The 15,285-nt window shown below is 39.0% G+C and overlaps 1 protein-coding gene across 3 annotated transcripts in view; it reads right to left on the reverse strand.

Annotated features, from left to right (window-relative positions):
• LOC111150826 (acyl-CoA binding domain containing 6) overlaps positions 1 to 15,285 on the reverse strand; it is a 200,649-nt gene that overhangs the window by 177,321 nt on the left and 8,043 nt on the right. For all 3 annotated transcript variants that reach the window (XM_022508448.1, XM_022508450.1, XM_022508449.1), the window contains exons 2-3: positions 15,151 to 15,215; positions 11,407 to 11,503 (exon numbers count right to left, since the gene is read on the reverse strand). In XM_022508448.1, the coding sequence (XP_022364156.1) occupies positions 11,407 to 11,503; positions 15,151 to 15,215 (162 nt within the window). The remainder of the gene's footprint in view (positions 1 to 11,406; positions 11,504 to 15,150; positions 15,216 to 15,285) is intronic.

Here is a 15,285-nt window from a genome sequence, read left to right on the forward strand (position 1 = left end):
AGAATGTGTATTTTTTTTTTAAAGATTTTATTTATTTATTTGACAGACAGAGATCACAAGTAGGCAGAGAGGCAGGCAGAGAGAGAGAGAGGAGGAAGCAGGCTCCCCGCTGAGCAGAGAGCCCGATGCGGGGCTCGATCCCAGGACCCTGAGATCATGACCCGAGCCGAAGGCAGAGGCTTAACCCACTGAGCCACCCAGGTGCCCCAAGAATGTGTATTCTGATTTGGCATGGAATGTTCTGAATATATCTATTAAATCCATCTGGTTCTGTGCATCAATCAAAGCCACTGTTTTCTTTCTTTTTTTTTCTTTTTTTATTTGACATTCAGAGATCACAAGTAGTCAGAGAGACAGGCAAAGAGAGAGAAGGGGAAGCAGGCTCCCCGATGAGCAGAGAGCCTGACTTGGGGCTCGATCCCAGGACCCAAAGATCATGACCCAAGCCGAAGGCAGAGGCTTTAACCCACTGAGCCACCCAGATGCCCCAAAGCCACTGTTTTCTTATTGATTTCCTCTTTGGATCGTCTGTCCTTTGATGTAAGTGTGGTATTAAAGTCCCCTACTATCATTGTATTACTATCAACTATTTCCTTTATGTTTGTTATTAACAGTTTTATGCATTTGGGTGCTCCCATGTTGGGTGCATGTATAATTGTTATACTTTCTTGTTGGATTGTCTCCTGTACTATTATATAGTGTCCTTCTTTGTCTCTTTTTACAGACTTTGTTTTAAAGTTCATTTTGTGCGTTAAGTATTTTTACTCCAACTTTAAAATCCATTTGCATGGAAAATGTTTCTCCATCCCCTCACTTTCAATCCAGTGTCTGAAATGAGTCTCTTGTAGGCAGCCTACAGATGGGTCCTGTTTTTTATCCACTGTCACCTGTCTTTTGTTGGGGTATTTTTGTCCTTTGACATTCAAAGTAGTTATCAATAAATATGTATTTATTGCCATTTTGTTACTTGTTTTGTGGTTGTTTCTGAAGTTTTTCTCTGATCCTTTCTTCTCTTTCTCTTTCATGGTTTGCTGGTTTTCTTTATTGATATGTTTGACTTTCTCTTTGTTCTTGCATATCTACTAGTGGTTTTGATTTGTGGTTACCATTAAGCTTGTATATAACATTTGCATATAGCAGTCTCTATATTAAGTTGACGGTCATTTAAGCTTGAACCCATTCTTTACTTCTCTCCTCCCCATATTTTAGGTATATGATGTCTTATTTTACATCCTTTTGTGATTTCCTTGACTTTTATACAGAAACATTTATTTTTATTGCTTTTGTGCTTCATACTTTCATACCATCACTTCTGGTCTCTCCTTTCCTCTGAGTCCCCTTTAACATTTCTTGTAGGACTGGTTTAGTGGCCATGAACACCTTTAGTTTTTTTCCAGAAAATCCTTTATCTCTACATTATGAATAACAGCCTTCCCAGAGAAAGTATTCTTAGCTCCAGATTTTTCCCATTTGGCACTTTGAAAGTATCATGCCACTTTCTTCTGGCGTGCAAGGTTTCTGTTTTAAAAGTCCCCTGTCAGGGGAACTTAGGTGGCCCAGTTGGTTAAGCGTCTGCCTTTGGCTCAGGTCATGATCCCAGAGTCCTGGGATCGAGTCCCACATCAGTCTCCCTGCTCTACAGGGAGTCTGCTTCTCCCTCTCCCTACCGTTCCCCCTACTTATGCGCTTATGCTCTCTGTCAAATAAATAAATAAAAATTAAATTAAAAAGTCCCCTGTTAGCTTAGTTTGGTTTCCCTTATATGTAACTTCCTTCTTTTGTCTCAATGCTTTAAATTTTTTTTATCATATTTTGCCATCTTAATTACAATACATCTTGGTATTGATCTGCTTTTGTTGATTTTGTTGGCGGTTCTGTGTGCGTCCTGGATCTAGGTATCTGTTTCTTTCCCCAGATTAGGGAAGTTTTTAGCTACTATTTCTCTAAATAACTTTTCTACCCTCTTTTCTCTCTCTTCTGCTTCTAGGTCCCCTGTAATAGGAATGTTATTATATCTGATGGAGTCACTGAGTTCCCTAAATCTATTCTCCTTCCGCATAACTCTCTTTTCTCTCGTTTGACCTGATTACTTTCCGTTACTCCATCTTCTAAGGTCATTAATCCATTCCTCTATTTCTTACACCCTCCTATTCATTCCATCAAGCATGTTGCTCATTCCATTTATTCAAACTTTTATTTCTATATTATTCCTTATCTCGTAATCCTATCACTCATGTCTTCCACTCTTTTCTCAAGTCCAATGAGTATCTTTATGATCATGATTTTAAATTGTCTATCAAGCGGGACGCCTGGGTGGCTCAGTTGGTTAAGCGGCTGCCCTCGGCTCAGGTCATGATCCCAGCGTCCTGGGATCCAGTCCCACATCGGGCTCCTTGCTTGGCAGGGAACCTGCTTCTCCCGCTGCCTCTGCCTGCCTCTCGGCCTACTTGTGATTTCTCTCTCTCTCTGACAAATAAATAAAATCTTTAAAAAATAAATAAATTGTCTATCAAGCATGTTACTTATACCAATTTCACTTAGATCTCTGGCCATGGCCTTGTCCTGTTCTTTCATATGGGATAAATTCCTCTGCCATCTCATTTTGTCTGTTTTTATACCTGTTTCTGTGTGTTAAGAAAGTCAACTATATGGGCGCCTGGGTGGCTTGGTGGGTTAAGCCACTGCCTTCGACCTTCAGGTCATGATCGCAGGGTCCTGGGATTGAGCCCCACGCTGGGCTCTCTGCTCAGCAGGGAGCCTGCGTCCCCCTCTCTCTCTGCCTGCCTCTCTACTTACTTGTGATCTCTCTGTCAAATAAATAATAAAATAAATAATAAATAAATGATAATAATAATAAATAAATAAATAAATAAATAAAATCTTAAAAAAAAAAAAAAGTCAACTATGTCTCCTACTCCATGGAATGGCTTTATGAAGAGGTCCTGTAGTATGCTGTACTATAGTTCCCCAGTGTGTTTCCCAGGACCCACTGCTACAGGGAGTGACTCGAAAATGTGCTGCATGTGCTCTGCTGTTGTGTTCTGGCCACTTTATCTTTCAGGCCAGTTGTCTGCAGAGGCTCTCCTTGCCTATTGTGGGCAACGTTTGGTCCTTGGCCCAAATGTGGTATTAAATAGGCATGCTCTGGTCTGCTTACGAAATGACACCTGCCACCACTACCACCAGAACCGAGGTCCTGCAAAACTCCTAGTCAGGAGACATGGTGCAGATGGGTTTGGGCTGGTCTCCTAGGGGAGGGGCCCTGCCACGCTGGGACCAAGGCAAGACTTACTGGGAAGAGCGACTCCATCAAAGCACGGGGCAGGGCTTGTTATAAGCAAGTTAGGTAGCAAGTGCTGGCACTGTACTGGTTCCCACAGATGGCTCTGCTTATGCTGTGGTGCATGGGAGGGAAATGGCACCTGCCAGTTCCCTTGTTCCTGAAGGGATCTCTCTGTGAACTCTGATTTTCTGGGATACACTCAGAGATAAGCAAAAAACCTTCCCACTATGTGCCCCAGGCGCTCTTTAGATCATTGTGTCTACACTATATGTTTGCAGGATGTTTGTCCTGCCTTCTCTCCAAGGGCAGCCTTAATGCCTATGGGCTCTCCTAAGCCAAGCCCACTGACCTTTAAATCCAGATGTTAAATCCTGCTGGTTTCGAGACTTCATGAAATTCAGCCCCTGTTGAAGCCCTTTCTAAGCCAATAGCTATGCAGATTCGTTTTCCCCATGCGCTCTCCTGTGTGCTAATCTGTATCACCTCTCTCTACAACCATGGCTTCCTCCCCATTACAGCAGCCACATTCTGTTTCTCTCCCAAAATGAGTCTCTGTACTTCCTACCCTCTTGGATGTGGCCTCTTCCCTGCCTTTAGTTGTTGAGTTTGTTGTGACAGTCCTCAGGTCAGTTCTGGGGTATTTAGGATAGAGTTATCTAGTTGTATTAGTGGCAGGAAGTGTGCCTAGGGTCCTTGTACTCTGCCACCATCTCCCCAACATCTGCCAACATGTTTTATATCTTAAATTTACATGTTGTTCTATTATCAACTGACCTAAAAAAATCAGAGTGGGGAAGAGATAAAATGGGGTTTGAGGTGGGTCCCAAATCCAATAACTAGTGTCTATGTGAGAAAAAGGAAAGGAAGATTTGGATACAGACATGCTGGGAAGAAGGCCATGTAGACAGAGGCAGAAAATGGAGTTAAGCGGACACAAGTCAAAGAACACCCGGGGCCACCAGAAGCTGGTAGCAGCAAGAGAGGATTCTACCCTACAGCCTTCAATGAGAACACGGCTTTGCTAACACTTGATTTTGGACCTTGAGCCTCCAGAACAGTGAGAGAATAAATTTCTGTTGTTTTATACTACAAAGTACCAGTTTGTGATACTTTGCTATGGCAATTCTAGGAAACTGATATCGCCTGTAACATTTTGTGACAAAAAGTAACAAACGGCTCAAAGATTGATGGGGACATATCAAAAGAAGACAAGAGCCATCTTGAAGGAGCTCCCAGTGACCAAATAATGATAGTAATGGACTGTAGCCCATCGAATAAAACAGAAATCTATGAGTATATACAGTACAGATATACAGACATGGATGCGGGGAGAAGCAATCAGCCATGGGCCCTGAGCACCTCTACGCATTCTCCTCTGGTATGCCAGTCTCTGACTACACTCTACCTGGGCCATTTCTCAGGGTTGTGTGTACAGCAAGCAACTCAGGGATGAGGGTATTTTCCCAATCCCTGACAAAGAGCAGGCTTGCTTCCATGTGCTATGCAAGTGGTGAATCCCCAAAGCTCAGTGCTCCTTTGCTGTAACACAACCCACTGCATATGCAGGAATCCATCTAGGCCCACCTGCATCATCCCTCTGAGACTTGGGGAATTCGAGAAACCAATGCAAATCAAATAAATCTCATGCAGTTTGGCATACCGTGAATAATAAAGGCCTTTGGCCCAGATCCAGGAGTCATACCTCTGCCAGCATCTAAGAAACAGTAACAGACTAACTTATTAGCTTACAAGTAGGGTACAATCCTAGATCTTTCATAGTTCTTGAAAATGAATAAATAAATAAACAGGGGAGAAGGGAAAGCCCATGTTTATAGAAGAATGCCAAATAATAAACGTAGAAGAAATGATGGGAGTTGGAAAATCATTAATGGATATTAAAACTAGTGGGTAGGGGCACCTGGGTGGCTCATTTAGTTAAGTGGCGACCTTCGGCTTGGGGTCATGATCCTGGGGTCCTGGGATTAAGCCCTACATCTGGCTCCCTGGTCAGCGGACAGCCTGCCTCTCCTTCTCCCTCTGCCTGCCGCTCTGCCTACTTCTGCTCTCTATCCCTCTGTCAAATAAATAAATAAAATCTTAAAAACAAAACTAGTCAATAAAATTTGATGAGGAAAAGGATATTTACGGTCTCAAAGTATCTCCCCACAAATTACTAATTACAAAGGGAAAAAGAGGAATTTTACAGTAGAGAAATCCAGCAGACACCACATTAAGAAAGTGATCAAAGTTAACATAATCAACATTGGGACAAATAGACATCATGTATCTCCTGGTATAACGCACTGAGAAGGACATAATCCTGTGGTATTTCTCCTAAAAATGTATAATCTGAATCTAATTATGAGGAAACATCAGAACAGCCCAAACTGGGACATTCTACAAAAGAGCTGGCCTATATTCTTCAAAACTATCATAGTATAGAAAGAAAAAGAAAGGCTAAGTAACTGTTCCAGACTAAAGGAGGCTGAAAAAACAACTAAATACAGTGCATGATCCTGGGCTGGATGATAGATCAGAATGTTTCAAAGAACTATGAAGATTTTTTAAATAAATGATAAATTTGAATATGGCTCATAGATTCAACAATATTGAATCAATATTAAAATTCCTGATTTTAAGAAAAAAGAACTATTGTACACTGTTGGTTAGAATATAAATTGGTACAGCCATTATAGGAAACAGCATGGAGGTTCCTCAAAAAAAATTAAAAATAGGGGGGGTTCTTGGGTGGCTTAGTCAGTTAAGTGTCTGACTTTGGCTCAGGTCATGATCTCAGGATCCTGGGATCCAGCCCTGCATCAGGCTCCACACTCAGCAGGGAGTCAGCTTCCCCCTCTCTTTCTGCCCCGTCCCCCAGACATGGGCACACACCCGTGTGTGCACTCTCTTTCTCTCAAATAAATAAATAAATAAATAAAATCTTTCAAAAAAATTAAAAATAGAACTTTCATGTGATCCAGTAATGCCAGTTTTGGGTATATATCTAAAGGAAATGAAATCAGGATCTTAAAGAGATATCTGCACTCCCATGTTCACTGCAGCATTATTCACAATAACTAAGATACGGAAATAATCTAAGTGTTTACCTATGGATGAATGGATAAAGAAGATGTGGTATGTGTGTGTGTGTGTATATATATACACACATACACATACATACATACACACACAATGGAATATTATTCAGCCATGAGAAAGAAGTGAATCCTGACAACATAGATGAACCTGGAGGACATTATGCTAAGTGAAATAAACCAGACAAATATTATATGATCTCACTTTGATGTAGAATTTAATGAAATTAAAAAGTCAAACTCACAGCAGCAGCAAACAGAGTAGGTAATTACTAGGGGCTGGTGGGGAATGGGAGATAGGGAGATGTTGGTCAAAGGGTATAAAATTGCAGTTATGCAGGATTAATAAATCTAGAGATCTAATATACAGGCATGATAGGGGCGCCTGACTTGCTCAGTTGGTAGAGCACGTGATTCTTGATCTCCAGGTCATAAGTTCAAGCTCCACACCGGGCATGGAGTTTACTTTTTAAAAAATTCTTAAAAATTAAAAAAAAAAAATAATATACAGGCATGATGACTATAATAAATAATGCTGTACTGAATACTAAAAATATGCTGAGAGAGTAAATCAGGTAGTCTCACCACAAAAAAAAAAAAAGATAACTATATGAGAAGAAGGTATATTAGTTAGACTATAGTAACCATTTCACTATATGTACATCAAATCACAGTGTATACCTTAAATATATATAATTGACATGTGTGTGTATACAGAATGCCCTGCAGGAACTCTGAGCCCAGAAGGTCTTAAAAAAAAAAAAAAAAGAAATTTCAAAAGAACTCATGACACCAAAAAAAGTCCAAATTTTTATAATGATGGTATAATGATAAAGTCCTTGTTCTAAGAAATAATGAACTATTTAGTGATTAAGGGACACGATATCTGCGACTTATCTAAAATGGTCTGCAACTTATGTAAAATGGTTCAGAAAAAATTTGAGTGTGCATATAAATAGGGAGAATGCTAAAGCAAATATAGACAAGTGGTATATCTAGGGGCAATTGGGTGGCTCAGTCGGTTGAGCGGCTGCCTTCAGCTCAGGTCATGATCTCAGGGTCCTGGGATCGAGCCCCACATGGGGCTCCCTGCTCAGCGAGGAACCCGTTTCTCTTTCCTCACCCACCTGCCTCCTGCCCCCCACTGGTGCTCTCTCTCACTCTTCTCTCAAGTAAATAAAATCTTTAAAAAAGATAAAAATAAAAATAAACAATTGGTATATCTTAAAGACTATCCAGAAGTTCCTTGCACTATTTCTGAAACTTGAAAAAAATTATATCACATATATATTAGTTAATAATGTACCATTATTATTAATACATTGTATTATATAATATATATTATATATTGTATTATATATTAATACACTAGTGAATATTATTATTTAATTCATAATTACTTATTAAATATTATTTGAAATCTGCTAAGAGAGTAGATACCAAGGGTTCACAGCTCCAAAACAAATGGTAACCATGAAAGGTAATGAAAATGTTCATTAGTTTGACTGTGAGAATCATTTCACAATGTATACGTGTATCAAAGAGTAAAACATCATGCTGTACATCTTACATGGATACAATTTTTGTCATAAATCATAAAAATAAGTTATACCAAAATAAAAACTTAACCCCTCTCCTTGGCAAAAAAACAAATATGGCAAAAGAATTGCCTTGATTAGATACTGGACAGCACATTCTTTTTTTTTTTTTTTTTTTTTTAAAGATTTTATTTATTTATTTGACAGACAGATCACAAGTAGGCAGAGAGGCAGGCAGAGAGAGAAAGGGGGAAGCAGGCTCCCTGCTGAGCAGAGAGCCCGATGTGGGGCTCGATCCCAGAACCTTGGGATCATGACCTGAGCTGAAAGCAGAGGCTTTAACCCACTGAGCCACCCAGGCGCTCCTGGACAGCACATTCTTGAAATAAGATGAAACATAAGAGAAAACACAGTCAAGGGTTTACATTTTAAGTTATTGTTCATTTTATACTTCACTTCATACTCCATGGAGCTTTGATTAAAACCGTAACTACCTTTACTTGAATTTTTCATACACATACACACCCATAAGTTTAGATGGATGCTATACATATGTTTTATACATATACAGATGTTTATGTGTGTAAATATATGTAAATATAAAATGCCAGATGTAGAAAAGAAAAACAGAGATTAAGAGTGGGGCTCTGAACTCCTATACAGGCAAGTCTAAATCCCAGCACCATCACTGATAAGCTGGCTAATCTTGGGCAAGACAATAAACCGCTCTGTGCCTGAATCTCCTCATTTTTAAAATGCAGACAATAGGGGCACCTGAGTGGCTCAGTTTGTTAAGCATCTGCCCTCCGCTCAGGTTATGATCTCGGGGTCCTGGGAGGGAGCCCGCATCAGGCTCCCTGATCAGCTAAGAGTCTGCTTCTCCCTCTGCCCTTCCCCCCTTCCTTCCCCCTCCTCGTGCTCTCTCTCTTTCCAATAAATAATTCTAAAAAAATTTTTTTTTAAAAAGATTCCCTTTAAAATGTAGACAATAATAGTTTCTAATCTAAGATTCTTATATGGGCGCTTGGGTGGCACAGTCAGTAGGGCATGCAACTCTTGATTTTGGGGTCATGAGTTTGAGCCCCACAATGGGTTTAGAGACTACTTAAAAATAAAAAAAAACTTACAATTCTTGTGAAGATTTCAAAGGACAACACATGTAAAGAGCTTAGCACATTCAGCAATGAGAATTACTATTATTTCACTGGTTTCCGAAACTAGTACCAAAAGAAAATGATTCTCTACCTAAAAGATAATGAATGGAATACCAAATGTCTTGAGACGGCAGTTACAAACTACTTCATACCAGTCAGAAAGAAAGGGAAAAAAAAGCCGAGTCAAAGGGGACCAGACCAGAATGTTTAAATTAAAATTTAAACAAAAATAAAAAATTAAACAAAATAAAAAATTAAAAATTTAAATAAAACATAAAATTCCTCTTTACAACTAGATTACAGATGTCAAAACATTTTGAGAACAATGTATTAAGAATGATCTTTGATTTTAAGAGAAAGAAAGAGAGCACGTGCAGGACACAGGGGTTGGGGGGAAGCAGAGGGAGAGAATCTTAAGCAGGCTCCACATCCAGCACGGAGCCCCACAGGGGGCTGATCTCATGACCCTGAGAAAATTATCTTTATTTGAAAGTTCCTTTGATTCTGCTTAGTTTCCTCAAATTTATATTCAATAGGTGAGATTTACAGGGTTTTTGTTTTTGTTTTTGTTTTTACAAATTTCTTTTAAAAGCATCCTTACCGCCTGTTTAAATTTCCAAAAGGAAGAACTACCTGACCACATGGACTCTGCAACCATTTGTAAAAGTTCCAGTTAACAGGGGCGCCTGGGTGGCTCGGTCAGTTGAACATCCACTCTTGGTTTCAGCTCAGGTCATGATCTCATGTGTCAGTTGTGAGATCGAGCCCAAAATTGGGCTCCAGGCTTGACGAGGAGTCTGTTTGAAGATTCTCTCCCTCTGCCCCTCCCCTCCTCCTGCATACATGCACACATGCACACACATGCACACACACACACACACACACACACACATTCTCTCTCTCTCTCTCTCTCTAGGAAAAATAAATAAATCTTTAAAAAAAAAAGAGTGGTGGTTAACGGAATTTTATTTAGTAATTAAGGTACTGAAGGTGAATAATAAATTATGTCATTTATCAGAACTTATAAACTCAAATGCCTACATAGGCCAGGCATCAGAAACAATCCCGTAAAATCAATAGGGAAGAACTAAGACCCACAGAGACTAAAGAGCAAAGGACTCACCAAAACGCATTCAAACTCAAGTTTTGTTTTGTTTTTTAAACATTGTGGCATATGTGTTCAGGCTGTTTTCACCACTTAATTTCAGATACAAAGTCCTTAGGACCTTTATGATACACATTTGTATGCAAACTTGATGTTTCATAAAAGATACTAACAAAATGGATTATTTCTGAAAATATTCATGCACATCAAAAACATCACGAAATGTTTCAATGACTTCAGAAAGGCAGTTTTATCTTTAAAGATATCCTAAATAGGTTATCTCTCCCTCTTTGTGCTCACAATTCAGATACACTTTCATACGTCATAATACATAATCTTTAAGGTACCTTACAACTCTGACATTTTACGATACCATGATTATTAAACAAAATTCCTTCCAGCTGGTGAAACATGCATACCTATGAAATAATTTAATTAGTACCAAAACATCTGAAAATTGCTATATTCATTCATCACTGAAATGTTTGGCCTAAATATTTTTAATGAAAATTAATACTCAATTTGCATTTTTGACATGGTATTGATACTTTATCCCATTTAAATACCTGTCACCAATGTTTTAAAAAAGTTTTTTGAAATAAAATACCAATCCCACCTTTATTAAAGTCTTTTAGATGTTCTCCAGTTAAGTATACTAGGAAAAGAAGGTACATTTAAGTGAACAATACCCAGTATCTCCAAGGTCCAAAGTAATCTCTCTTTTCCACTGGATTCCCTAGCACTTGCATCACCATTTTATACTATAATCATATTTTGTATATTTTATTTTCTATAACATGCTTTAAATTATGTAATGGCAGAAAACCTATCTTTATATTTTATCTGCATCAAAAAGCATTAGTACTTGTACAGAAGTGCTCATTAAAAAAAAAAATCCATTTCTCAAAAAAATGACGATCTCAAGTTAAGCTCTTTCAAATTCTGAAATGAACTGTTTTTTTACAAAATTCAGAGAAGTTCTCAATATCTGTAGCTGGCTAATATTTAAGCAAATTTTGAGGTAGATAAATATTACAATAACTCCCCCTCTCCCTCAGCCCCTCCCCACTCTCCACCCCGTCATGCGCTCTTTCTCCTCAAATAAATAAAATCTTAAAAAAAAAAAAAAAAAAAAAAAAAAACCTTAAGCTTAGGCTTAGTTTTAAGCCTTTATTTGAGAGGAAGATGCTATGTTTTTAGAAAATATTATTTAACAATCATCAAATCTTACCTGAGGATTCCAACCTGGATCTAATTTCTTAACTACTGCAATATACTCCCGCATTGCTTGACTGGGGCTTGAATCACCAAGTGCTTTCCATGCTTCCCTACAGTAAAGAATATCCAAAATGATCTATCATTATCTATGGAAGTAACACAAATGGCACATTCCTTTTTAGTATTAAAACTGGCATGCAAGGGCGCCTGGGTGGCTCAGTGGGTTGAGGCCTCTGCTTTCGGCTCAGGTCATGATCCCAAGGTCCTGGGATCGAGCCCCGCATCGGGCTCTCTGCTCAGTGGGGAGCCTGCTTCCTCCTCTCTCCCTGCCTGCTTCTCTGCCTCTCTGTCTGTCAAATAAATAAATAAAATCTTTAAAAAAAAAAAAAAAAAAAACTGGCATGCAAATGTCCACCATAGCCAAACTATGGAAAGAACCTAGATGTCCATCAAGAGATGAATGGATAAAGAAGATGTGATATATATATACAACGGAATACTATGCAGCCATCGAAAGAAATAAAATCTTGCCATTTGTGACAACGTGGATGGAACTAGAGGGTATTATGCTTAGCAAAATAAGTCAATCAGAGAAAGACAATTATCATATGATCTCCCTGATACGAGAAAGTTGAGAGGCAACGTGGGGAGTTTGGGGAGGTAGGAAAGGAATAAATGAAACAAGATGGGATCGGGAGGGAGACAAACCATAAGAGACTCTTCATCTCACAAAACAAACTGAGGGTTGCCGGGGGTAAGGGGGTAGAGAGAGGTGGTTGGGTTATGGACATTGGGGAAGGTATGTGCTACAGTGAATGCTGTGAAGTGTGTAAACCTGGCGATTCACAGACCTATACCCCTGGGACTAATAGTACACTATATGTTATTAAAAAAAATTTAAAAATCCAAAAAACAAAAACTGGCATGCACATTTTAAGGATGTGAGATATAGACAGAAGAAGCCATAGACGAGTAGCTCTCTTTTTGCATTCACAATGGTCTATACCAACACACGTTACACCCCACGACCTAAGGAGCCTTTTTAGACATTTTTTCCCCTAATCACCCTCCCCCATGAAATTTTATAACACAGATATGTTGCATATTGAATGAATTTTAGAAGACCACAAACAACTGTAATATCCAAGATTTTATAACTCCCCCAAACCCACCTTTCATCCCTACTGAGAATGTATGATCTACAGGCCAATAAAAGTAGTTTCCACCTTATACAGCATTTTGGTAACATGGGAACTAATCACACAAAACAATATTCCTTAGGAAAATACTTTGAACTTCGAATTTAAGCTGGGAGAAATATACCTTCCCCTCTTGTTGTTATCTCATCTATAAGCTGCTGGTAGTGGATCCCCACACAGGGACTTCAAAAAGTGAGGGGTGGTAAGGACAGAGGTAAGAATTCTAATTAGTAAGAAGGTAGGGACTACTTGCAGGATAAATATCAAGAGTAATATTTTAGTCCTGTGCCTCCTTCCGAGTCATCTTTTTCTTTTTTTTTCTGCAAGCTGCCTAGATAGGCTCCTTCTTGGTCTTGCCCTGCCAATTCTTTCTACTTTCGCCCAGGAAGTAGATCCACTGATACACTGTAAAATATAATTCAGTGCCAAGGTTTTTTCACTACCTTCCTGCTCCCACAATGAATATAACATCTTTTTGAGCTTTTCCAAGTTTATTTTTACTGATCCTCTTGAGAGTTACCTGTGTACATCCTAAACATCTACACCTAAATATATCAGCATATATCAAATGGGAAATTTAACATCAATATTATTATATAAACATAGATGACCTTCACGTTTCCCTGATTTTCCACTAATGTCCTTTGTAGATTTCTTCTCCTAGACTGGAAGCCAATCAAGATTCACATATAGCGTTGAGTTTTGTGTATCTTTAGCCTTTTTTGTCTTCCATGATACTGATATTTTTTTAAGAGTCCAAACCAGTTTTATAAGATATCTCTCAATTTGGATTTGTCTGACTGTTTCCTCACCTACACGGTGTTCCTCCCAAAAAATGGATAATCACGATTAGAGTCAGGTTAAATGTTTTGGCAAAAGCAATATACAAGTGACAAGTCCTTCACAACATATCCCATTGGCGGCACATGACATCACTTTGTCCCACCCATCACCAAAGATAAGATTAAGGACTTGGTAGCAGTTTCTCCTGTCATCTTCCCTGTAATTAAAAAGTCAACTGAGGGTCAGATTGTGTATATGCTCCTCAGTAGTTTTTCATCTAATGGTTTTAGCATCCCCTGACGATTCCTGCCTGAATTATTATAGTGGTTGTAAAATCAAAACTTCAAAATTGCTAAAAACAATGTTAAAACAGGAAAGCACAGTGGAAAAAGTAATGCTGAAGTTATGAAATTTCAGAAATTAAAACAAAAAAAAAACACAATAAAAGTTGCATCAGGTATTCTCCACAACAGTAATAAAGTGTCAGAGACCTATTGGTTATCATCAGCAGAGAGTTCTGCCAGAACGGAACTCAAAAGCACTGCTTTCTTCACGGAGAAGGTCCTACACACAAAAAAAGTCAGCTGAACTAAACATGGGCTTAATGACGTAACTGATTTACACTCAAGTTCAAGCTGTGCGTCTCTTTACAGCTGGGTAGCAAACAGTTCGTAGACAGGCAACTTGTCAGGGGACTACATCTTGAGTAGCACTGCTTTAGAATGTAAAGTTAGAATCCATTTTTGGCGCTCTTCTCTTCAACCATATTTCATTTTTTTTTAAACCCCACCCTTTATACTTTTAATTCAGGGTTGATGCTTACAAAGTTCTTCCTCCTATAACTAAGGGTCTCTATTGTATGCATTTTCTCTTTTTTTCACTTAGGGTAAGAGTAAATAAGACATCATATGATAAGGAGGAACCTCTGAATTAGAAGTAAAAAAACTGGGAAGGGGATAATCTTTTTATGGATTCAGGGAAGAAGCAGGACTCAGAATCTCCCCCCTCCCACCTTTCTTCCCAAGCAGTTATTATAAGCACTTCACTGTGGTGTGGATGGGGGCAAGGTACAGAAGAGCATTAGAGATAAGAAGATAAAATTGGGGCAGGGGAGAAAAATAATACGGGGGGGGGGGCACCTGGGTGGCTCAGTGGGTTAAAGCCTCTGCCTTTGGCTCAGGTCATGATCTCAGGGTCCTGGGATCAAGCCCCGCATCGGGCTCTCTGCTCAGCGGGGAGCCTGCTTCCCCCTCTCTCTCTGCCTGCCTCTCTGCCTACTTGTGATCTCTCTCTGTCAAATAAATAAATCTTAAAATATATACACACACACACACACATACATACATATATGTATACACACAGAGACACAAAAAAGAATAGTAACAGGGATTTATCCTGTTCTTCTCCCTTCCCATCCTCCTATCCTTTCAAAGATTCCTCCGCAGGGCAGAAGTGGTGATCCATTAGGGGCTGTATGACAGGACAGGAAGATCTCAAGCAATAGCTCTTACCATCACCCTCTAAGAAGCTAGTCATATGTAAGGAGCGTATGTCTGTCATGAACTATGTGTATACCAACATCATGGCATGAGAATCCTTTAGTAGACTTAGCTGAAAGCGGATTCTTTTAATCTCTCTCCCAAGTGCATGTTGTTAGCACAGTCTTCAGCAGAGAGATTAATATAAAAATAATTCTTTAATCTGCTCACTACTTTCTAATTCCTAAACATCTAAACCATTTCCAACAACCTCATTAGATTCCAAGAATTTCTTACCATTTTTGCTTTCCTTCAAAATCAAAGAAGCTTGGTTTCGGAGTATTGCAATTTCCAACTTTGACCTAATTGAAGGGAGGGGAAAAAAATACATCAAGAACTTATTTTTCAAAGAACTGCCAGAGAAACTCTTTT

This window comes from Enhydra lutris, unplaced genomic scaffold (genome assembly GCF_002288905.1).
Source record: "Enhydra lutris kenyoni isolate GAN:26980312 unplaced genomic scaffold, ASM228890v2 scaffoldscaffold24, whole genome shotgun sequence".
NCBI classification, from domain to species: domain Eukaryota; kingdom Metazoa; phylum Chordata; class Mammalia; order Carnivora; family Mustelidae; genus Enhydra; species Enhydra lutris.